At 38.4% G+C, this 26,257-nt stretch overlaps 3 protein-coding genes across 3 annotated transcripts; 1 reads left to right on the top strand and 2 right to left on the bottom strand.

The window, feature by feature from the left end:
- The first annotated feature begins 6,526 nt into the window (after positions 1 to 6,526).
- Positions 6,527 to 25,295, top strand: LOC113666431 (uncharacterized). Its single transcript, XM_027182217.2, has 8 exons — positions 6,527 to 6,830; positions 17,029 to 17,216; positions 18,011 to 18,185; positions 20,326 to 20,718; positions 21,337 to 21,663; positions 23,615 to 23,836; positions 24,339 to 24,482; positions 24,985 to 25,295. Exons 1-8 carry the CDS (start codon positions 6,782 to 6,784, stop codon positions 25,050 to 25,052), a joined length of 1,566 nt encoding a protein of 521 aa, XP_027038018.2. The 5' UTR covers positions 6,527 to 6,781; the 3' UTR covers positions 25,053 to 25,295.
- Positions 10,744 to 11,920, bottom strand: LOC113666432 (uncharacterized). The gene has a single exon (XM_089200005.1). It carries the CDS (start codon positions 11,787 to 11,789, stop codon positions 10,926 to 10,928), a length of 864 nt encoding a protein of 287 aa, XP_089056131.1. The 5' UTR covers positions 11,790 to 11,920; the 3' UTR covers positions 10,744 to 10,925.
- Positions 13,888 to 16,235, bottom strand: LOC113666433 (uncharacterized). Its single transcript, XM_027182219.2, has 2 exons — positions 16,034 to 16,235; positions 13,888 to 15,465 (listed from the first exon to the last, which is right to left on the bottom strand). Exon 2 carries the CDS (start codon positions 15,186 to 15,188, stop codon positions 14,352 to 14,354), a length of 837 nt encoding a protein of 278 aa, XP_027038020.2. The 5' UTR covers positions 15,189 to 15,465; positions 16,034 to 16,235; the 3' UTR covers positions 13,888 to 14,351.
- Positions 25,296 to 26,257: the final 962 nt, after the last annotated feature.

Below are 26,257 nucleotides of genomic sequence, written 5' to 3'. Positions count from 1 at the left end.
GAACTGCGGATAAAGACGTGAATAAAAGTGATCCTCGCAGTAATGAACACTACTTGAGCAGTAGTGAAAATGAAAGTAGTGAAAATAGGTTCAAATCCTGCACAGGCCTGAAATTTTTTAAGGCCTTATTTTCACTACTGCCCAAGTAGTGTTCATTACTGCGAGGATCACTTTCATTCACATTGATAATATTGATACTAAGAGCCCTCAGAAATCAAAGGCGGCGTGGTGAGACCTTTATTGTTACAAGGAAATAAAAGATTTTTCTAGATTTGAATATAGCGCACACGGTATACCGCCAGCTCTGTGTAGTTATTTTAAAATGCACCACAGGAAATTCAGTTCCTTTTAATTTTATGTGGTAAGAACAGTGACACACTGTTGTGGCTGCGCCTCGTGTGCCATTTTTTTGTTCTTACCACATTTTGACGTCATCTGTGATCTTTTATTGAACAGACGCACGGCAACTTGGAATCTATTTGTTAAATATATCATCATATATCACCCTCAAGGAGCACTCTCGTTCCAGGCCTTTCCTCGCCTTTCCTCGTCCAAAGATGCGAGAGGGGGTACGAACACAAGTGAAACTGGGAACAAGGTTGACTCCTGACTGTAGAGATCTTTCTTTTACGTTCATATATTGCTTACTTGTCGGTGTTCCCAGTGAATCAGATATATGTAATATCCAGGAAGGAGAGTGGACATCAGTAAACCTTTTTTTTGAACAATAAATTACATATCCACACCGTATATCCAGACTAGCAAAAGCTAAATTTTACATTACTGTACTTTGTACAAAGGTTTTGTTTAATCAAGAACATTCACAAAAGGAAATTGAAATTCATGTCGACAATGTTCGGGCTACCCATTAATTTTCACTACTTTTCGACACGTGATGCAAAATCGTAGGACAGTTATTACGCAATAGTCCCCATTTAGGTTGATATCTGTTCTTCGATTATTTTCGTCCAAAAGAAATAAAGCCAGTGGAAAAAAGCCAGCTCAAAATAGTTTTACCTTTTAATCTTTGTTTCACTTTACATGTCGGAAGAAGAACGAACTTATGTAGTAGGGTCCAGTGTTAGTGACATTAAAAATGCTGATCTCAAATGCTGTTGCGGAAAGTAAATAAAAGTTAACAAAATTTGCTGTCAACGCGCGATATGAAAATTAATGGTAGAGCCTTAAAATAAATAAACTATTTCTGGCTCGCTTGTTTGTCGGCTGATATTGTCCTTGGCTGAGAGACTGTCCTCAAAATTTCACATCTGCCCTCGAAGCTTCGCTTCTCGGCCAATTATCAAATTTTCGGACAATCTTTCAGCAGCGGACATTATCAGCCGACATACAGTTTCCTGGAAAAACTGGATCGAGGATCACCAGATCACCAGATCACCGGATCAAGGATCAAGGATCAGTTCAAAATGAATCAAATAAATTAAATAAATTAATAGGCGTCATTGATTGCTCATCTACGTGACTCAGTCAAGATCTCCCGTATGCTAAAGCGAAAATAAGAGAAAATACTAAATACTGAAAAAGCCATAACACTTTGTGGAAGTGTCAATTTTCGCCTACCGACAATAAACTGATCCTTAATCTTTGGTCCTTGATCCTTGATCCGGTGATCCTTGATCTGGTTTTTTCATGAAAACGCCGACATACTGGCCGTCTGAAGGGGTTTATTTACTAATCGACTATCTCAACTGAAAAGGGAGGGGGGTGAAGGATTTTGGCTGTGTCACAATGAAACTTTCCTCATTCCATTATAGGCTTTACGACCCCCCCCCCTTCTTTACTAGCAGTTAGTTGGTAGTCAATTTTCTATAGTCTCCCCCCCCCGTTAATACTCTGTTCGCGACAACTGATCCCCTTCATTACCCCTGAAAACCACGTGATCCCCCAAAATTCTCTCCGTCTCCGGACAATAAGAGTGACTGGCCCCTTATAAACTCTCGTTGGCTTCAAATTTTTCATTTACTCTGGAGAACTTCGATCCTTCCGTGTAAGTTGAAAACGTAAATTGGCCACAAAGCTGACGTTTCGAGCGTTAGCCCTTCGTCTGAGCGAATACATTTATTTACATAACCTTTTCCCCTTGTAAGTTGATTCTAAAACATAGTTTATATTGATTTGTCAAAACATGCTCCTTTCTATAATTGTATGCGAAATACAAAACAATAAGACCAACTATTGGTCTGGGTCAAAGTCTACTTTTTTAGAGAATCCGATGTAGACCAGATGTTATGTTAATTTAAATTTGACAAATGCCATTTTTAGTTAATAATTGTTTTATTTTTCCATTTTAAAATAGCAATCTGTTTACATTGAGATAATGTAATTACCTTTACTACATTATGTACAGGAACTTCCTCAAAATCAATTTTCTTGCACGTGTGGCCGCTTCTTGCTTTTATTTCTTAGTAGGTAATTCAGTGGTTTGTTGTTTCTCAACGGAAGGGGAGCATTAATTTAGAGCTGAGTAACCGAAATTGGAGAATTTACGGTATTTAAGCGTTCATGTACTTTGCCTTAGTTCTCCCACAACTCGTGATACGTAATTATCAGAAACAGTCAAAAGCCAAGAAACTCGTTAATGTAATGCGCATTTGTACGACAGCTTCGCTTGATGTGAAAAATCTTTCGTCTTTTCTTTCCAGCGACGGCTTGAATCTTTTTTTATCTCTTAAAACTGACCTCGAAAAGCGGAGTCGTTTTCTTATCAATCTAACAGGATCTATCCGTCAAAGTTACGCTAATTTAGGTGATTAACCTTTAATTCCCAAAAGTGATCTACTTGTAACTTCTCCCAATGATATTCGTACATCATCCAGCCGACAGGTAATGAGAATACTCATACTTATCAGGATGGCGTTATCTTGATCTAAAACCAAACTCTCAAAACTTATTTACAAGGAAATGTGTAGCAGCTAGAAGGGAGAATTGACAATCAGATCTTGGCATTTAAAGGGTTAATATCCTATCGCCTTAAAAATGATAATAATTGTGAGGAAAGATCAAAGTGCTCTGTGAGCAAACTCGTGAATTGACACATGATTTTTTAGATTATGTTTAATGTTATCTGGTTTAGGGAATTTTGTGGTTGATTGTCATATCTAGAGTACGAGCACTAGTTCAGTGTTCGCTAATGTAGCAAAGAAACAAAGTAACGTTGGGATAAGAAGGCATTACAATTGAAATGATCATGCTATTACATTTGACAAGGTGGATGATGTCATGTGTTTTAAACGTCTATCATTTTTGTTTCTGGTTCAAAAGAAAAGGTTGGAAGTAAATGTGGGTGAAAAGTGAAATTTACTGTCTTTCGTTGTAAATATTAGAAAATCAAGGCAATACTGTCTTGATGAAAACATTAACGATTCCCTCTTTATCAAATGAGACAAACGGGAACGAGTTTTGAGTGATATAACTAAGCCAAGCCTGCCACCGTCATTTTGGATCTCCGCCTGGGTAGATTTAGGTCACGTGCTAGGCAACGTATGATCAATAACAAGATAGAATTTCATTTCAGGCCTATTTATCAATTTTGTGGTGTGTAACTTTCGCATTTTAGTACGTTGTTTGTATGTTGAATCTTCAAATTGTCTTGAAACTTAAAAGAAAATTGTTCTTTAAAAATTCACTGAAAATCGGTAGCTAAAATTGTTTGTTTAGGTGTTATCTGATTTTCGTGTTAACTTGTTATTTCGTCAGTCGCCGGCATCTTTTGTTGCTTCTCACAGGAAAAACACACGCGACGAAACGTAATGATCAATTTTGTCCTCAATCTCACGCTATAACAGAAAAAGCTTTTGAACATCTGTAAACTCCGAGCGCTTCGCAGTAAGTGATATTTTCAATGAATCTTCGGATTGTTTTCAAGTTCAAGGATTGTAAATTACAATTTTATGAAAAACGAAGGTTGTTCTGTTATTTCAGTGTGAATCCTTGCATGCCTGCCAGTCGCTGGCGCCGCTTGTTGAAACTAAAACGAAAAAAAAAACTCTTTTAAGATTATCATTGGCTTCTTTTTCACCCCACCACTATTCTTAGCAACAAAGGTCGCCATTTCGTCTGTTTATTGCTCGCCAAAAACTATAAAATGCACTCAAAAGCCTAAAATCTAAAAAAAGTTTACAGGAATCGACCAATCGAGCGAGCGAATGCCATTCCCCACATCGTATCTATAACTCGCTCTTGCGCATGCGCGCAATTCACGAGTTAAAAAGGAACATTCGTTGTTGCTTATATCAACTTAGTGGTTACAGAAGCTCGATTACCCAGGCTCCTCCAGGAAACTGCGGATATGGAAGTTAGGACGTTCGTGAGATGCCATACAATCTTTCATACACATCATTCAATGAACTGAAGTTAAATGAAAATCCTATTAACATTAGGTCATTTAATCACGGCAGTTAACTAACGCGTTATGTTCTCAGTTCAGTAGAGTTCCTTGAAAAGATTTCCCTAGTTTCTGACCATCTGGAAATCAGCATGATATAAATAAAATCATAAAACGGGAGTCACGGTTGATGCTCACCTTCTGAGGAGGCCTTTGCTCTGCAGCTGATGGATGACCACACATTTTATTTGATTTTTTTACAAAAACTAAACTGTATTGACTTAGAATTTTTAGACGGACTGATACCGCATCAAACTAACGACTAGTTGGGGAGAAATGCATACTCGTATTGGCTAGCTTTGCGATTCAATCACAGGATCCAGTCGGCAGAACGGTAAACAGATAATTTCACGCATAACTGATTATCCAATTCCTTCTTAGGTCTTCCAGCTGCTAAACTCCCTTATTGCAAAACTGTCTTTTGTTGACAATTTCCTTGTCGGTTATTTGAAAAGCTCCCAATAATTACGTGAGGAGCAAATACCGGAATGTCAAACCTTTGAAGGCAGTAAAGGTAGAATGCTAGTACCACTTTCTAGTGTCCTCTTTTTATACTCAGAATTTACAGAATATAGAATATGGCCGTACAGGGAAAGAGGAATAACACATTTTTCTACATTTTATGCAGGTTTTATCATAAAAAGAGAATAGAGAATATCGGTTGAACACTTATTAATTTCCGCTTGATTCATTGGTTCCACAAAGACGCAAAGAAAAACTGGGCCATTTCTTTTTGTTCACTTAACAATAAATGACGATTTTCAAAATACAAAAAACCTCAACACTGAAGACACTAAACAAAAAAGAACGGATTCCTCTCCTCTCATAGCAAGACAAAATGGTAATACCTATTTCACGGCCAGTACCGCCGGAAAAATGCATGGTCATCATTCAGACGCCAATGCTACTAATTACACTCGAAAATGAACACTGTGAATCATCAGATGTTACTATATATTGTGTACTTGTTTACTGATATTAATCAATTTTTTTTCCTAGTGTTGCATTTGAGAGCTATTTAAAAGCGATATGTTTCGCTTCACGTAGCTACTTGCCCCCTTCGGCATCTCTCTCACACCAGCATCTGACACTTGTTCAGGGAGAACTTGAACACTACCTTTAGAGCGCTTTTAGATTCAGTATTACGAAACTGATGTGTAACTTATGTCAGAGCGTGTTCCGTCAAATCAAATCAACCAAAACCACAAAGCTGTAATAATAACCTGAACAATGATCCTACTGTAAAAAATTACACCCGGATTAGCTTAGTCCGCCTAAAATATGCAGGATGCGTGAAATAGCAACTATAAATACTCATAATTATTAATTCCTTCAATATTAAGTCAACCAAACGTGAAATACATATTTATTTGTCTGTTTACTCAAAGTTCTGCTTTCTAATATACACAACTTGCAAAGTTCCTCACGGGCCGTTGGTTTGGACCCTCTTGCTGTGGCACTCAAAGTAATTCTGATTTTCGTATACTGTTAGGGGACGACTACAAGGTCGTAGAGACGAATAGCAAAATAATAAAATATCAAAACAAATATCAGTTAATCCCAACTTCGACAGTATTGAGAAGGCCCTTTAACAGCTAAAAACAGTCAAAATTAGTCAAATAAGTTATAGGTCTCTGAAGAACCTACTACTTTGCTGTGTTGGTGAGCTTAACACCGTGGGAAATTGGCGCCTTTGAACGTCATTTCAGATTAAAGTGGCTCGTTATTTGCTTCGACCTTTTGAACTTTTACAGTATTTTGGCCCCTAATTATTCTCAATCACAATACACCCCAGACACTGTTAATAACCAGGGAACAAAGACTTGCTATTTCCTGCACTTTACTTTCACATACCCTTTACTAAAGTGATAAGATTCCTTCCCTCGACTGCCGCGTTTTGCAAAAATTCAACCCACGTATGGACTTACCACAAAAAAAAACTGGTATTGTCGTTGTTCTTAGTGTTAAGATAAATGTGTTTCTGAAGACTACAATTCTGTTTCTTTGAGTTCATGGTGCTAATTCCCTCATTTTGAAATTTAAGCTCCGCAATTTGCGTCAATTAAAGTATGTAAATAAAGATTTGCTAGAGTATTAAATACGTACTCTAAAAGGTGATTATGAGCCAGTCACCGCAGACAGAATGCTACGTCAGTAGCCAGTTGTCGGAGAGCTCGAGCCCCGGAATTAAGGCCGACGAAACGTCCACCCTTTTGAATTCTTAAGACGGCTTATCTTTTGTTTGTATCAAATTACTGGTTGATCGTCAACGAGGGATGTCATTAAAGCTTGCGTTACCAAACGCACTCCCTGAACTTGCGCAACAGAATCGTTAGATATTTGACGGGTTTGACCTTCAGGAAACGTGTGTCTGTGGACATGGATTTTCACGGGAGAACTAGTTTCATGGTAGTTTGCTTCTTATCAGGTAAGTACGATATAAAACCAAGTCAAGATCTGGTGACTGCGAAGTCACATGCAAAACAACGTCGTTAGTCGTAAATTGAACCTTCTCGGTTAAGCGAAATTGCTTCTCGGTGAGTTAACGAAGAACAGTGTTCAAATTCAATTAAAGAGCTGTATTGTTAAAGTGAGGAAATAATTGGGCCTTTTCGGCTGTAAATATAATCATGCTTTCATTTAAGCCAGAACAACATAGAAATTCCAAGACAGTATGATCTGCGTCGTAATAGTGGTATGCGTCCAGTAAGGAACGATTTTTCATATGTTTAACCTTAGATGGACGTTTTGGTTTAGAGCGCTTTGAAATTCAACGAGGAGGATGTATTGCTCTTGTAAGAACGGGAGAAAACAATAATATCGAATTTCTCCGGGACATCGCTGTCTACACCGTCAATGTTCCACCTTGTATCCGTATATTTTGTTCACGGTCTCATCGAAAATTTCACCTAAAAAAAAATTCAAAGTGCTCTGTGAGCAAACTCGTGAATTGACACATGATTTTTTTGGATTATGTTTAATGTTATCTGGTTTGGGGAATTTTTTGGTTGATTGTCATATCTAGAGTACGAGCAGTAATTCAGTGTTCACTAATGTAGCAAAGAAACAAAGTAACGTTGGGATAAGAAGGCATTACAATATTGAAATGATCATGCTATTGCATTTGACAAGGGTGGATGATGTCATGTGTTTTAAACGTATATCATTTCTGTTTCTGGTTCAAAAGAAAAGGTTGGAGGTAAATGTGGGTGAAAAGTGAAATTTACTGTCTATCATTGTAAATATTAGAAAATCAAGGCAATACTGTCCTAGTGAAAGCATTAATGATTCCCTCTTTATCAAATGAGACAAACGGGAACGAGTTTTGAGTAATATACGTAAGCCAAGACTGCCACCGTCATTTTGGATCTCCACCTGGGTAGATTTTAGTCACGTGCTAGGTAACGTATAATTAATAACAAGATAGAATTTCATTTCAGGCCTATTTATCAAATTTGTGGTGTATAACTTTCGCATTTTAATACGTTATATGTATTTTGAATCTTCAAATTGTCTCGAAACTTAATTTGAACAAACTTCAAATTGTCTTGCAACTTAATCTGAACAAATCTCTCTGCAAGCTTCGATGTCTAAATACCACAGTTGTCCCTAGGTCTTCAATTCGCATACAGAGAAGCAGTCGACTCGACGCCTATAGAACCGTAATGTAGGATGATACTTTGCCTGACATGGTACCAACGGATTTTTGTCCTGGGTCTTTGTTCAGTTGGACAGAAATAAGAACGCACGCGAGCTATAAGAAGATAATTCTTCAGAAAATCGCTTATTTCATTTTTTTAATCGGATTTGGCGGGACAGCTGAAGGGCAGCTTAAGGTTACTTCCCACCTTCGAGGGTATCCTTCTGGAAAAAATTCGTACGCGCGCTAGTTTCACTAAAATCCTAGCAAACTATACATCAGAAGAAAGCTTAATAACTGCAGATTACGATAAAAACATAATTTAAGCGACTTTTCTTTTAAGGAAGTGTCAGGAGTCGGTAAGGCGTGAAACGACAGAAGGTTCTTCGATTAAATTTGTTGGGAATCGGATGCCGCAGCACGAACTAAATGGCCGCAAATATTTCATATATCAAAATTTCCCGACACCTTCTCGTTTGTCATTATTCCTGGAATGTTTTGGCGAAATTTGACCTAAATCGGCCTAATCTATATAACCTATAAATTCGCTCAAAGTGGTTGTATTCCTCCCAAACTGAAACCGCAAACCATTGGGACAACGGGACCTCCTGGCGTCAATGACGATGGATCAAGATTTCCCTGGAAAAGTAACTCATTGCAGACACTTTTTTTTTTTTATTTCGATCGCTCAGTGGAATGTTGAGGAGGACGAAAAAATGATGAGCAAAGTTGCCGAAGGCAAAGGCAAGACCTGCGGCAAAAATGGAAAAAACGCAAAATGTGCTGAGGTGCAAGACAGCGAATCGACAGAAAGAATCGACGGACAGCTTTCAAAATTACTATTCGAGGCGATTGTAAATGTTTTTGTATCAAGGCTGGTACTTGCACCAAGGAAAGGAAACCTTATTTTTAACATTATGTATGGTAAAGTTTGGTTTGAAAGCGACTTCTTTGTTCAAAATCTGGACGCCAGCGTGGAGCTCCGCCAGTACTAATCGCTTTCACAAAGGAATTTTCTTTTCTCGACAGAATGGTTCGCTTTCATTCTTCTTTGGGTCTGTTTTTTTTTTTGTTTTTTTTTTTACCCAAGACTTTCTCTCGCTTTGGATTTTTCCATGAGCAAAGATCTTTCCATAAGCAAAGAGCTTCCACGTGAGAATTTTGTAAAGTGCGCGATGTAAAAACAAAGTATGGAACTAACATGTAAAACGAGCCCTCCATGAGCGGTTGCCTAAGTGAAATTTTGTGTGTTTGCGATTCTATCAATAACGGTGTGCAGTTGTATTATCCTGACGGTGAACTTAATTTTAATTTTCCCCACCTTAACTGGCCAATGTACAGTGTACCTGCAACAGCTGTCAGTGGAAAACGATAATTTGTGTGTAAGAGGGAACTTGCTAAAGTAATCTTAAAGTTGCCTTATTTAAAAACACATTAAATTTTCCGCGATGTCCGAGTCCATTCTCTTAGTTAATGAGCTAGACCTATTTTGCATAGTAATTTGTTCATTTGTGCATGTGATAGTCAAAATGCAAATTCACTCACTTGAGTGGAAAACATTGACGCATCTTTCAGTTTAAAGTTAAATTTTATGTTTATTTCATCAAAAAGAAAACAATTTTCTTTAACTTCTCTTCTATTTGCCTGATTGGTTTTCGGGTAAAATTTCCGCACAGCCCCATACTACATTATGCATTCAGTTCTTGGATAGAGAAAACAATGACAAAAACAATACATTGCCATTGGGAAAACAGATTTGTTTTACAATAGGATGGGACTATGTGGAAATTTTACCGGTTTTCGTTCGATCGTTATGGTTCCCACATAAAATAACAATGCCGACGAAATACACGTAAAAGTTGCCTTGATTTCAAATTCAATTATGAGCTGCAGACAAATATTTTTCTCTTGTCAGTTTAAGATGCAAGTTCACTTTTCTGAAGTTTCTCGATTTTCAGTGGTGGGAAATGCATATGAAACCTGAATCGTGCTAAAGCCACTGATTAAGCGTAACGCTGTGTTCCGGCTGACAAGGAAAGGGGTTCAGGTATACAACATGTAGGGTTACATAGAAGGGTTGGCTGTAAATTTGCACCTTGATGAGGAGTGTAAGAGGCAACCTTACACGCTATTTTTTTTTTTGCATCAAAATTGGCGAAAGGCCATGTAATCATCATTCAGCCAAAAGATATCGAGATTATCGATATTAAATGTCGGTGGCTGGGGAAATTTAAAACAGATGACATCTCACGTTGCTGCTTTCAAATGGCCATATCGGGTTGACTAACGTTTTTGAAAAGTCAAACTCCACGGCCGTACTTTTACCTGAAATCACAAAATGGTCGCCAGGAGAAAAATTTCGTGGCCAAAATAAAAATAAAGGAAATTAAATAAAAAGAAAAGAAACAATTTAGGAACCTTCAGTGTTCTAGCCATCATATATCTATTTATTCTGATCTCAGAAATAACGGAAATGTCCTTAAAAATATGCCTTTGGTCACTAACAGATTTTTCCGTCCGCTTGCTCACCTTATGCTTGCCGAAAGAAATGAAAGCAATCTCTCCGCAAGATGTCCCCAGGTTTTCGTTTCGCGGAGAGGCTGTTTGTATCTTAAATAGGCTAACATATTGCGTGACATGGCATTTTCGCGTTGGGTCTTCACTCAGTTGAACGAAAAAATGAAAAACACACACTCGCGAACAATAGGAAAGTCTTCGGATAATCATTTATTTCACAAATTGTATGAATTATTTCAAGGCGGTTAGCAGCTGTAAGTATTTCGTTAAATGGATTGTTTGAAATATGATATGTATGCAAAATCTGTCTGGTTTGAAGGCCCATTAACTAAATGGACTTGGTGATCGTCTCAAATTTTTATATATTTAATAAGGTAATTTTAAGACGGTAATTTGGCAAGTTCCCCTCTCACTCACAAAAATTTCTCCATTTACTCCTACTGCAAGGTACATTGGCCAGTTAAGGTGGGGAAAATTAGAAATAAGTTTACCATCGAGATAATACATCTGCACACTGTTATTGTTCGAATCGCAAACACACAAAATTTCACTTTCGGTAACTGCGACCCCTTGAGGGGAATTCATGCAACCAATATTATGTATAAATGTCCCACTTTTATCGAATACTTTTACACAGTTTGCACATCCATCCGTCATGAAATATGAGTTTTTAAAAGCTATACAGTGTTGTGGTTCGCTTATGCCAGACGAGTCACGACATCCCCATGATTTCTTCTCCAAAATAGCGTGACTTGAAAATTTAAGCTTGAAATTTCCGCGTTCGTCGAAAACTTGAACTCGCTTGTTGCCCCAGTCGCTAACAATTATATTGTCATGTTCGTCTATGGACAAACCACAGGGAAAGTTAAACTGCCCATCAGCTGTCCCACCAGATCCAAATGAAAAACAAAATTTACCAGCTCTACAATCGTACAGTTGAATACGATGGTTTCCATAATCAGAAACTAACAAATGGTTGCTTTTGTTGTACGCTATTCCATCAGGTAACGACAAATTGCCTTTTTCTGTTCCACTACCACCGATTGTTTCTTTGAATGTTCCATCTTCGTTCAAAATGATGAGACGATCACATCCCTGGTCGGACACGGCAATGTCTCCTTTGGAGTTAACTGCAATTCCCGATAAATTAACATCGTGGCCTTCGGCTTCCAACCACCGTAAATTGTAGGACGCTTTTTGTGTTATTGGAGGAGGTTTTACGTGTATCATTTCCACAGCTTTTCGTATTTATGTACCTTAGTAGTAAGTACGGGCCGCCACTGCATCAACAGGAAGTTGTTTGCTGCTGATAGGATGACAATTATGATAATCAACAAATGAAAAAATTTGCATGACGAAATGTTGTTTATTGAAACGAAATACAATTTCCTTGACTTCCTTTTTTATTTGCCCGATCGCTTTTGCAGTCGATCGTCAAGGTTTTCTCGACAAAATAACAATGATGATAAAACCAACGTAAAATTTGCCTTTATTCCTAGATTTTATTCCGTTCTGCAGATAATAATTTGTTCTTTTGTACGTTTGTTATTGTCAAAATGCAAATTTACTTTTCTGAAGTATCTCGATTGTCAGTGGTGCGAAATGTATTTGAAACCTTAATTGAGCATAGGCCACTAAGTAAGCAAACGCTTCTAAGTCCTGACTGACAACGCGAATAATCTCACCTTTTTATCTACCATATACAATATATATATGTGGGCTTGCATGAGTAAAAGCGGCGCGTTCGGCTGAATACTTGCACGTTATGTGAGCGGGAATTTGAGGTGCGAGAGGCAAACACGCGCGTTTGTAGCACTTTAGGGAAATTGTATCCCGCGCAATCCGCGTGGGATGCTTTGAGTCTGATGAAAGGTAATGTGATTACTAATCAACCTATGCAAAAGATGGTAAGTTTCTAATAACGCTCGAAACGTCAGCTCTAGAATCTCCTTACAATGACTAATGTTCATCGTCATCTCATTCGATAACTTAACCAATACATACAAAATTCGATTTCAGTGCGTGGGAAAACACCGGCGTATAGTTTCCCGGGAAAATTTTACTTGAATGAATGTCACGTTGCTTGAGAGTTGACAAACTCAAACTTCACGGTTTGTCTATACCAAGCGATTATAAACTCCCTATAGATTCTTATATTTTCTTGTCTTTACTGGAATGATAAACGATCGCCAGATGGAAAGTCTAGGCATCCGAAAAAAAGGTTACGGACAGCTTATTTTGTATTACATGACGATGTAGATTTTTCCTTTTGAAATTCAGTAAATCTATCAAAGAAGATAGGAAAACATTTACAAAACACGACGAAAGGATATTAGTTTCATTGGGTGAAAATATTTACCAAATAACTTTGATCTCAAGTCACTAAATTACCGATCTTTGCGGCAAATTTGTTCGCAATTTTTTCTCTTTTGCATGGTGCTCTAAGCGATTGCCGATTGGAGTGCTGAGCTCAGATCTTGAAAATCAAAGTTTTATTCCATTCTTGTAAAATAAAAAATTTCCCAAAGAGATTAAAAGTCTTATCTTGGTGCGGAGTGATTCTGTTTCGGTTCGGCAGATCTGGCATTTAAAAAACTCTGCGAATACCTAAAAAATGATTATCAAACTTAAAATTTTTAAAGATACCGCAAATTGCAATTTGGCTGAAAATTTTCGCTCGGATGCCGGACGCTGGCTGTTTAAAAGTTCGGATTATGGATAGCATTGCCGGACTTCTCGCCTGCGTTGCAGACATATTTTGCTCCGTTTAAATCCAAAGGGAAGAAACGAGATTGGAAGAGGGCTAAGCATGAGGCGAAAGCGGACCAAAAGAAATGAATGACAAGCGGGAGATAGCTATCGCGAAGGAGGAAAACTTTCCTTTCCTTTGCCGGAAGTTTTAAAGGAATACTGTAACAAAAGTAACAAAAATAGAGCGTGATAAAAAATATCGCAGACTGGCGAATTCCTACTCTCCTACACACACTCCCCGCCCCACATATCGGAGATTTAAGTGCGCTCTTAGGATGAATGGATTAGTCATTGTTGAAATAAATTTCGTTCAGAATAAAAATGAATTAATGGGCCATGTGATTAATCAAACATGGCATTTTCAATTTAAATGTTTTTCCTTTAAATTTTAGGCACGAAGTGAACTTTTTCATAAATCAATAGATTTGCAGTTTGCAACGGTTACAATTTTTGAATCCAACTGAATACATTATTCAGTCTGTTAAATGCAGCTAATACTGTTGCAATCACAGTTAACTTAAAATATTAGCTCGTGAAATCTTTGCAATTAAACCGACATTTTTCAAATGCACGGAAATGACGTATGGAAACCATTTTACTAAAACTTTGTAATTGTTGCTACAGACATGATGTTTTTAAACCGCACGAAGGGGATAAAAATGATGGAAGATTATCCTTCGCCTAGTTGGGAAAGGATACGCGAGCTGGACTAGGGATGACATGACACGGTATTCATGCAATGATCGATGCGCGCCAAAATCATCAAGCAATCGATTAAGAGGCTTCCATCTTTGAAACAAGAAAATTTTCATTCATTTTTTTTTCAGTTTGCTATTTGCCATGCGCTTCAAATTCTCCACGCCAGTTTCTAATAAAATTATTTTAACCAACTTGGTATAGGCGAAACTCTTATATAAAAACTAAAGAATATCAACCAGTTGATATTCTCTCGATAAAAATCTACTGTTTTCATTTAAAGTCATTGTTCAATGACCTAAAACATCATCAACAAGAACTTGAATTGTTGTCATGTAATTCTCCTTAAAATGGACAATTTAGGACAGTTATTTGACAACTTCCCCTCTCACTCACAAAAATCTCTCTATTTGATCCCTTTGCCAGGTACATTGGCCAGGTTAAATTGGAGACACTAGAAACAAAAGCGCCATCAGGGTAATACAACTGCAGGCAGTTGTTATTCGAATCACAAACGCACAAAATTTCGCTTTCAATAACGGCAATCCCTTGAGGAGAATTCATGCAGCCTATATTGTGCAGAAATGTTCCTCTTTCATCAAATACTTGCAAGCAGTTTGCACACCCATCCGTCATAAAATATAGGTTTTTCAAGGCTATGCAATGTTGCGGTTCGCTTGGCTCGGGAGACTCAGTGGCCTGACCTGAAAACCTTAGCTTGAAATTTCCGCGTTCGTCAAAAACTTGGACTCGCTTGTTACCCCAGTCGCTAACAATGATATTGTCATGTTCGTCTATGGACAAACCACAGGGAAAGTAAAGTTGCCCATCAGCCGATCCACCAGATCCGAATGAAAAACAAAATTTACCAGCTCTACAATCGTACAGTTGAATACGATGGTTTCCATAATCAGAAACCAGCAAATGGTCGCTTTTGTTGTACGCTATTCCATCAGGTAACGTCACATTGTCTTTTCCTTTCCCTCTACTACCGATTGTTTCTTTAAATATTCCATCTTTGTTCAAAATGATGAGACGATCACATCCCTGGTCGGACACGGCGATGTCTCCTTTGGAGTTAACCGCAATTCCTGATAAATTAACATCGTGGCCTTCGGCTTCCAACCACCGTAAAGTGTACGAAGCTCTTGGTGTTATTGGAGGAGGTTTTACGTGTATCATTTTTACGGCCTCTCTTTACTTCATGTCGTTATTGAAGGTCCGCTGCTATGGCTTGCGCACAGGAAGTGAAGTTGGTGTCGATGCTTAGGATCAGTTGCCACACCAGGATTAAATCTGACAGAATTCTAACAAGAGTTATTGACGATATCATTTCCATAAAAGGATTACAATTCTGTCACTTCCTTTCCTTTTAGCAAATCGGTAATCTTGTCCATCGAAAAACCACAAGTCCAATATTCTACTCGCTAACCTACCTACCATTTCGAAGCTAAATTTCCTGTTGAAGACAATGCATACTTCTTCAGGCTTTTTGATTAGAGAAATGCAAATTAAACTCTCTAAGCTTTCTTTTTCGATCAGCTGTCATATTCCTACAATAGTCAGGGGCCAGGTACGTTTTCGTTATCACTTTCAACGAATATTGTAGATCGTGCGTTGTTGAAGTGGGAACATATATGTATGCTTCATTGACGTCCGCCATCTAGTAAGCAATAATTATTCGTCAAACTTCTATTTCCTTTGCGAATATTTTTAGATGAGGACATCAAAAGTGAATTGATTCCAGACATGAAAATAATTGGCAGCTCTAGAATAAAACTGTCATTGAATATATAATATTCATTATTTTTGTCCCTCAATAATGATTAAAACACCGGTAGAGCGTTGAAATCTGAAAAAAATCTGAAAAAAGCGTTGAAATCCAAGTTAAGTAAGAAAAGAAAGGTTAAAAAAAAAAGCAGGGACGAGGTGGGTTGTTACTTAGTAGTAGAAAAAATAAATAAGGGAAACTGGAGTCAAAAGGTAATGGATTGTTGGAGTCGAGATGAAGCGGAAGTCGTTCTCACCGTTAATGGAAATAATGACAGTCACTGCCAGAACGACTGATAAACTTTGTGACTTTTTCCCTCTCTTGACTTCCCGAAAATGATTCGATACACCTAGACACGCAACAGTGTATCAACCAACGCAGTGTTTGTCCACACTCCTCTTATCGTTAAGCCAAAAATCTTTATAAATCACAAATATTTGATTTGAAATGTCCCCAACCTCCTCTAAGTAGAGTTAAAAGTTCCTTAGATGCCTTCACGTTCCCTGGCCGCCTCCCCCTATATGACGTCATCGTTTGTTCCGTTCTTAAATCCTCTCAACCCATACTGTTTTTATCCTTTACCGCATTTTGATCTGATGTTGCCCTCTTCCTTTTTTTTCGTAGTCGGGGATCATCACGCAATTGAATTTTAACATATCTTAATGTTTGCAGTGGGGTCGATGAGTTGTTTTCGAAATTTTGCGCGATACAAAATGCAAACAGTTCGAGAGGATGATGATAAAACAGGGACATAACTAACAACAAAACAAAAACAGGCAATTCATCAGAATATATCAAATAAGGATATTCACAGAGTCTGTTGAACTCTTCGACTCCAAAGAGTGACTAGCATCTAATTTCTCATCACAATATAACCCCGGCCCTGGATCACACATTAACATCATCAGAAACGATCACCAACTAAAATAGTCCTTGATTGTTGGTCAAATTCTCCTTGTCAGCACCCTAGGAAATGTACAGAAAACAGTAATGACTAATGTTAGGGTGTAAAGGTTTATTTATGGGTAAAGAGGAGACACTATCAGTGAATATGAAGAGTTGGAGGAGTTTTCATGATCAAACCTTACGCCGGAAAGGAAGACAGACATTTCACTTTATGCTAAATTTATGCATGGTTGACGGTTTGAAATATTCCGTTTTGACGGTAACCGTTAACAGCTGACAAGATCCACCGGATAATTCACGATTTTTTAACATTTCTTTTCGGGTTTTATTCGTTTTATTTTGCAGTATGGATCACGGCAGATTCCCTGACTATGACCCAGTCTCTACGCGCGATACTGAACAATTTTAACAGTACAAGAAATGTCTACATCGACCCGGCTGCGAAACAAATAGCACGTGACTACATCGTGACAACTTTTAAGGATCATGGACTGCAAACGTGGACTGAAGAATTTCAGAGCAATAACGACAAGGTGAATAACTTATTTTGAACAGGTATTTGACAAATGGAAACTTGAGGGAGTGTTGTAAAAGGTTGAGCATGGTGTCATGAATTATCAAGCCGAGTTCGGCTTTGGCAGACGCGAGGTTTGATAATTTATGATATCATACGAAAACCGAATTCAATAATTGTTATTTTATACATTTTTAAAACAATTCGCAAAAGAAGACACTTCCCCTTGAGTTGCAAAAGTTTGAGAACACTACACGGAAGAAGGGTTTAGTAGACTTTAAACTCGGCATTATTAATGCAATATCCGCTGCAGATATTGCATTTATTATCTCAACTTCACACGCTACTATATATTGGTTGAATGCTTTCGATATATTAGATATTACACAGTCAATCTCATGGTTAACGATAGCTCTTGTCGCACGAGTAAGATTTAAGGTCTGTTAAGATTTAAGGTCTGTTAATGTAGGGAAAAATTTTTCTACCTAGCTTGGTTATAATTAAGACAGTCCCGCCTTCGCTGAACTAACGCACCTTTTAATTTTTTTATGTATACACAATATTCAACCTTCGACTTAAAAACTTCGAATCTGAGCAGACTTTGCACGAAGCAAACTCGTTAAAAAAAACGTACAATTTTTATTGAATTCGCCAAGAGTTGGTTCATTTTCCTTCATTAATTGAGACTTCTCGCTAGTTTCCCCTTTATTCACGACGCACAAAATTTCCACCTACCTGCGAGAGGTGTATGGCCTTGAAAGTCTGCTTACGGGAATTTTTTTCTGCTCAACCAAACACTTCTGCCTTTTCTAGTTCCCAGGGATAAACGTCGTTGGTCGGCTGCCTGGTCGCTATTCTGGAACACGTGACGACAAAATCGTTCTCATTGGTTCTCACTATGACACAGTCCAGACTACTTCCGGTGTGGATGATAACGGATCGGGGATGACTGCCTTGCTACAAGCTTTAAAGCTATGCACTAGTTCAGGTGTGATATTAGTTATGTACGAAAATGTCCATGGGCTATAGGAGCGGAATCAGCTATTCGCCCATTTAAGAGTTAATCCTTCCACTGCTTCGGGTTCATATATAGAAATCGTTTAAGAATAAATATCGTTTCCCGACCAATACAGCTCGGGAGCCATATTCTTTTGGGCATCATCCGACGTTAATCCTTCCACTGCTTCGGGTTCATATATAGAAATCGTTTAAGAATAAATATCGTTTCCCGACCAATACAGCTCGGGAGCCATATTCTTTTGGGCATCATCCGACTTTATTGCTTATTTTGGAAATTAAACCCCTTTTAAGTGGGTACTGACGAACAGTAGATTGGAGCAGAACCCGATTAGAAACACAAACTGAGATTGAAAAGACGTAAGACTAGCGCTCATTTTAAATAATATGAGTTCAATTGAGTGCTAAGTAAGTTTTTCTAAAGAAACTGTGGTGCTGCACCGGTAGGTGTTTTACAAGACAATTTGATTTTATCATCAGAGTCGACAATATGAATTATAATCCATCAAATAGTTTTGCTCGCGCGCGATTGATCCAAAATCACCACGTGATCAAATATACCCAAGCTACACGAGGATGAGCCCCGAGTGATATTACCCAATTTTGTGATACTACCCAATTTTGAAACGGTACGTCCATTGCGATAAAATCATTCGTTTAAAATTAAGTTTCAAAATTAGGGACATATTTGTTTGTTCGTCCCATACGTTTGAAAACAGTTTCCCGCGCATTGTAAAAATATTTGAGGCCCACAGTTTTTATCGAGCTTCACTCTGGGGAAACTGTTTGCATCTCGGATCAATTCCATGATAAATAGTGAGTAAAGAAGTCGCCCAATGTTATCTGATTGTTATCAAAATGAGATTAAAACATGAGCCTGTCTGGTTGTTACGTTTTTAGTATGCGCTTCGCCCTCATAAGTTATGACACAATAGAAATCTTCAGATCACAATCCAATTATTAAATAAATAGCGAGAGACGAAGCTTATTACATTGCAGCATTTGTGATAGAGGGCTCGTAAATTTTCATACTTATATATAATACCCCATCATGGCGGGCGATGAAGATCTTGCATAAAAACAAAAAATAATCGATATAATTGATGAGGAGGCGGCGTGGCCGAGTAGTCAGGGCGCTGAATTTATAATCTGGTGGTTCCAGTTCAAAGCCCACCACATCAACTGCATGGATTTGTTCGCTGTTGCGCCAAATTCAACACCTCGGCTACACTGTTTAAGTATTCAACTGTTCTGCCCCAGCCAATTGGGGCTTTTAAACATTTTGTTTATTAAGGGCCTGTTTACATGGAGGTGGGGGACCTCAGGTAGGTGAGGTAACACGCCTAGGTGGAGTAACCCGCCTGTCCATATAATTTCCTATTTTATTTTGATCACGTTTACATGATAGGTGGGGTGACCCGCTTAGGCGGGTTGCCCGGTCTGCCAGGTAGGGTAACCCTGTCAGCCGGGGTGACAGTTTGCCATGTAAACGTGTCGAGGTGGGATAACCCGCCTAGCCGGGGTCGCAGTTCATGGCAAAAAGCTCAAAAGCGAAACATGTATGTTTTAAAACTTTGTACATTTCCTATCTGTCTCATGGCAGAAATCACCAAAAACCGCAACGGACATACAAGGAGTGTAAAATGTTCACATTTCGGAATATTTAGCGTCGTAAATCGACCATATTTGGTTTCCCAAACTATTCCGTATAACGTATTAAGTCAACGGTTTCTCGCGAAACCAAACACCGCTAACACAACGCGTGACGCTTTCATGAATAAATACATATGTGTCCGAGAATTAATCTTTGGTCTTTTTCGAGATGTGAGCTTGGGACGCCTCTGCTCAAACTCCTTAATTGCAAGCGCAACAACAACCTCAAGAAACCTCACCCCAGAACCCCGGGGTTGTAAGATTGCATGTAAACGCGTTTTGTTTTTTGACCACGGCTGGGCGGGTTACCTCACCTACCTGGGGTCCCCCACCTCCATGTAAACAGGCCCTACAATATTTGTTTCAATTTGTTTATATTGGTCCTGTAAAAACCTTGTTGGGGGATTGGTCAGTTAATGATATGATTAATATCGTAATTGTGAAACTCCTTTCTTTAGACAAACAGAAATGTTCACGAGATTACACGCTTTTGTTCGTGGCTTTCGATCTGGAAGAACGTCAACCTACCGTCAACACCAGCTGCTCAAAGTCAGGAAACTGCCCTTGTAGTGGTGGAAGTTGTGGCAGCTATTATTTCGTACAGAATTTCAGTCAGTATCTCAACAACAGTGGAGTTGGTTTCCAGGGAGCCATTGTTTTGGAAACCATTCTTAACTACAACACCACACCAAATTCTCAAGTGTTTCCTAGTGGTTTGAAACCGTATTTTACAGAGACATACAACAAAATATCACAAAATGGGTTCACGGGTGACTTCTTGGCTTTAATTGGTCGGTCAACATATGACAGAAGACTCATCGATGGAATAACAAATGCTTTCAAGGAAGACGGTGTGTTCTTGTAGTGCTTTGTTACTATCGCTCGATATCTTTTGCTTTGGTGAAGCCAAATTGCTTCCACTCTCAAGAAAGCACCAAGGAGCATAAAAATTTTGCATTATTTTAATTTTTCAGCAGGACTTGTGGATTGTCCTTGATGTGCAAATGAATCACCGGAAAATGTATTACCTTCAGTCCAAATCCATTTACGTATCATTTATTGTGATTATTGTGTGTTCCCTCAACCTCGTTCCTAGGGTGCCCTCTCCTCTTCTCTCTAGGGGGGAAGAGAGAGGACCCTGGAAATGAGGTCGGTGTTGCCCTCTTTATTAATCGACAAGTTAGTAAATTTGAAAGTCTTCCCGGCGTTTCTTTCCTTCTTGATCTGATCTAATGCTGTATAATCAATTTTTACACATATCGACCCGCAACAAAAATGTTTTTCCGCCAAACAAAGTCTCAAAAAAATCACAGATCTTCAAAATGGGACCCTCGCAGAATTTTAAGGTGTGCCGCATTGCCGAACCTTGATAAAAGGACATTGCAGGATAAAATATGTATATTGGATTGTTGTTTCAATCTTAATTTCGTATTAAGTTTCAAGAAAATCTGTTTTCCCTCATTTTCTAGAAAACTTTCTAACAATTGCCATGCCTATACCCAACTTGTTTCCATCTGGTCGACCGGACACTTGGCCCGAAAAAATTAGGCAAGGTATGGGGGATTTCTTTCGTTCCGACCATTATTATTTCTGGAATGCGAAGCCAACGTTACCAGCGATCTTTGTCACAGACTCTGCGGATTTCCGAGGATTCATGAAAAAATGTTATCACAACGCCTGTGACGACATGAGTCACGTGACCCCAGAGATGATGATGTTTTTGGCGCGAACAACAAACAGCGTGGCTAAACTGGTCTCCAACATGACAAATGAAAAGTGCGAAATGAAAAAGGCTGGTATGTTTTACTTGACATCATGATGTATGATATATAATTAACATTTTAAGCCCTGTCAAATTTTTGGCTGAGGCTTCGGCCTTTAGTACAATTATACTATATCAATGGATAGCGTTGAAGGCGTGTTCTGATTGGCTACTCAAATACCAAATTTCCTTTGTTAGTATGTACAACACAAGTGAATAGTGCTTGTCGCGCGCTGATTGGCTAGTTCGGAAGTGAATTGCAAGTACCAAGATAATTACCATTCACCTCCACGTCGGTAAATAATTAGCAACTATTCCGACCATAGTTGAACATTATTATACACATTATTAACAGGCTCGGTTAATGTCTACTACAAGCCGCCTCCGCTCGGATAACAGATTATTTTCTTGCTTTTCTGTTTTGCCTTCCCTTTACTCAACATTTTAATGAACCTTGAATAATCATTTAATATAAGTATTACGACATATTTTTGGTTTCAATTACTTAATTTACTTCGGAATTTGTACAAAAATTTTAATCAATGAACTTCCTTGGGGCTTGAGACTCAAAGTTTGTCATTTAGCGGTAAATAATCAAAATTATTCACCGACGTGGGGGTGAAAAGTGATGGATATTTACCACTTTCAATGGCTTTGAGGTGAATATTTGTTTTAGTTATACTGTACAGAAACCAAGAAATTGTAGTTCATTTCTGTCAATATACCGAGAGATGGTCAGAAATAAAACTATTGACGAACAGTTTTGTCTCTTCGGCTGCTCGAAGGTGAATAGTACTTGCCAATCACTTCCGAACTAGCCAATCAACGCGCGCGTAAAGCACTATTCGCGTGCCAGGTATATACTAAGCACAGTATCTGGCTGTAGGATACATTTGAGGGTCCTCTGTAGCCAGAGCGTGCATCTTCAAGCCGTTGAATGACTTACATAAGTGTTAACTCCTATGAATGTTTTTCAGTCAGCGCACAAGTGAGAGATCTTACGACCTGTAGGGAAAAGAGCAATTAGTTTCACTTTTGTTTCTGAGTGAATATGTGTAATTTTGTCTGAAAACCTATAGCTTCAGATGAAAAGAAGTACCAATTTGATATAGTAAAAATAAACATTTATGTGGCGCTAAAACTATTTACATATTCAAACGCGCCTTACATTACAGTATGGATTATAAACTAGTGCTGAACGCTTTCCTAAAAAGAAATGTTGTGAGCTGTTTATGAAATGTAACCAGGCTGCTAAAGGATCTTATTGGTAACGGCAACGAGTTCTATAAGGCAGGAGCAGCACGAGCAAAAGCGCGATCCCGAAGTGTAGAGTAATTGACGCGTGAAACGAACAGAAGAGATTGTGTACATGAGCGAAGAGCATAGTTAAAGGCAGGTTTAAGAGATAAAGGTGTTAGGTTGTTTAGCGACCTAAAAAACAAAAAGAAGCAATTGAAATTGAACTCTGAATGATACAGGAGGCTATTGTAGGTCGATGAGAGCCGGTGTGATGTGGTCAAATTTCGTAATCTGAAATATCACCCTAGCTACGGTGTTCTGAACTTTCTGTAAACGATCAAGTTGATATTTAGGTAGACCAAAAAGAAGCGAGTCGCCTTTGTTCGGGGGCAAGTCCCGTTATTTTTCTTGTCGGGAGTTAAATACTTAGCGGGGTTTGTTATCTTTTCGCCTGGGGAAACTATCTGTCATCCGTGGGCAGTGGAAAACAAACATGTACTTTACCAGAAATAACGTAGCTTTGCATTTCAGCTTTCATAACTTTTCTTCCATGTGTAGCGAAGAAACTTCACGTCAACGGAACATCAAGTAATGATTAACGGAACTGCAAAAGAACAAAATTGTTCAAGATCTTTTCCTGAATGGTTTGAAATTGTTGGAATAATATCATTGTGCAGTTCTTGGCTTTCGCCAGAATGTTTGATAATTTTTAGCTAGTTATACCGCTTTTTTCTTTACATGTGCAGACTGTGTTCAACAGATAAAAGAAAGCGAAGGTGAAATCGTAACGCCGTACCATGACACCGTGTATCCTAACAAACTGAACTGCGCATGGACTATTTCACTTGACGCTGAACATAAAGATCTCAAGTTCAAGTTTACAGCGTTTGATCTGGAGGAGAGCATCGACTGTACTGCAGACTATGTTGTCATTCGGGATGGAAAAGACGAAACATACCCTTTGATTGGTAAAAAAAGAATAACATAATTTCTCACCTCAACCTGACCAAACCTAATCCAACTTATGGCACCACTACAGCAAACGGCCGTCAAAACACGAAAGGTCTTGTCACGAAAGACTAAACGTCTTTTCATTTCGCGTAACGCACAGTCATTTCTTGAAGTCTTTGAAGTCTTTAATAAATCATAAGATAAAAGATACATATCCTATGTTACATAAACGAGAAACTGTTTAATGATAATTACAGTAATATACTGTGGCCAAAAAGAGCCAAATTTCACAAGATTTAGCATGACGCAGGATAACGTTATGCACCAAATAAAGGGCACGTTTTCTGTGGATGTTTCGGGGAAGGTTTTCAGATTGGCGAACTATTTTTTTGCAGTGATACGAACTATTAAAAAATTTGGACATTCTCCTTGCCTGCTCCGTCGGAACGTTTCAGACTAATCAGGAACAAACGCGCCAGGTGGCTGGAGCTTAGCTAACAATACGCTGTTTTTTCGCAGGGAAATATTGTGGGAGGACTCTTCCAAAGCCAGTTACGGCTTCGTCCCAGTCCCTATACATCATGTTCCACTCGGACGACCTGGTAGCTTCCAAGGGTTTCAAAGCGGAATGGACATCAAGTGTTACCTCAAGTGCTTTTCAAGGTGAGCTTTTTAGTTGCGATGAAGTACCTTACATCTATCGATGAAGTCGCTTTAACTTGAGCTTGGATCCTCTTTAAAAGTCAAATGGTGTCACACTATCTTGAGAGGTGCTTTTTTAAAAAAACTTGCAAACGATGACCACCTCGCTTTCACATTTTGCGTTTTTTTCTCCTCCCTGGCCTTGTGAAAAGTGACCACGTCTTCTTTGATGACGATAAACACGAATGCACGCATACCCTACCATTTCCAGTTCACAAAAAGGCTGGTTTCACACTGGATCGAGTGGCTGTTTTTCTTTTTCATGTCTATTATAACGAAATTTCGAACAAGAATTGTCCTGTTGTTCCAGGATCTCTTGCCCAGGCTTTTGATACCATTTACAGCATAATGGGCGCAAAGTGTATTTTGCTCTATAACTAATTATTAAAAAAAGAGGGCTAGGATATGGGAGTAAATATCCCAGGGTTTAACAAATGACCTGAATTTGCATTATTTTTGATAGGATATCGTCCAATAATGTGGCAAAGCCTTGCTTACCTTGTGTGTACAACACTGGCCATTATTCTGTGAAGAGCTGGTCAAGTTTTTATTTGATTTGCTGAGTTAGGATGTTTTCTTAGCTCTTACTCTTACAGAACTGATTGAGCAAAAATAGAGAATTTGAGGTCATCTAATAAAAAATTCGCCTAAATTCAAAATTGCGACTAAATATGGCTTGAAGCCAATTAAATTCTTCATCGGATAGACTATAGTAAAGCATTTTTCTACATAAATTATGCTAATTGCTTCAATAAATTCGTATAATTCAAAGCATTATTTTTGATAATTTTTTCTGACAAGTTGCCATGAAAAACCAGAAACTTGCGAGGGAAGTAGCAAAATCTTAGAAGTTTGTGAAAAATATAATTTGAGCAATATTTAAAAGATATTGTTTCGTCGGTGATATTCTCCATGGGAACCAGAACGACCTAAATGCTTCATGCAAGTTCTGCATCCAAAGCCAGTTTCCTTTCGCTTCGCTCCTTTTACACCAATCCAACAATGGTGACATATTCCAAACTTGAGAAGCATTGACAGAATCATGGTCTCTCCCATGAAAAAGAGGGAAAGGCAGTACTGGTGCTGGACCAGGCGGACGGCGGCAAGAAAAATTTCCAATCAGCTTGTGGATGACTCTAGATAAAAATTTGTCGTGTTCAAGTGGCTGTGTGTGATTCTGTGGTCCTGACATGTTCATAATTTTGAAATTCTTCTTGTAAATAATGTATGCATTTACCATTACTGCATCCAAAAAGTTAACAAACATTCTCACCCACCATCTCCTGGACTTACTTGCGAACCGATCGATTACACCTATCGACAGCTCCCATATTTTTTATGATAATCAACTGCTATTGGTGGGCAAGGTAAATTCACTTGTTCAGCTCTTCTCGATTTCCGAGAGATTGTGCAGTTTCCTTCTCATGTTCTTCAATCAAGTTACGCAAATGGATATATCATTAAATGCACAAATTTCTCCGCCAGATTTGAAAACGGATTTCAAATTGGTCAAATAAACCAGAGAAGAAATACTAGAAGAGTAAATTCGTACATTTTATCATTGTGGCTCTCGCTTCGGCGCTGTTGCTCTTATATTGAACCCTGTTAATAGACACTTCCGGAACAACTTTTTCAGTGGACATGCATGGTTCTGTAGCCAATTTCAGACCCTATTTTGATCACTTTTAGGCATTCAAACAACTTTTCAACCGCAAATCTTCCCATTTTTAAATCCC

This window comes from Pocillopora damicornis, chromosome 3 (genome assembly GCF_964200805.1).
Source record: "Pocillopora damicornis chromosome 3, jaPocDami1.2, whole genome shotgun sequence".
Taxonomy (NCBI): domain Eukaryota; kingdom Metazoa; phylum Cnidaria; class Anthozoa; order Scleractinia; family Pocilloporidae; genus Pocillopora; species Pocillopora damicornis.
This window is presented reverse-complemented; position numbering and strand designations above follow the sequence as displayed.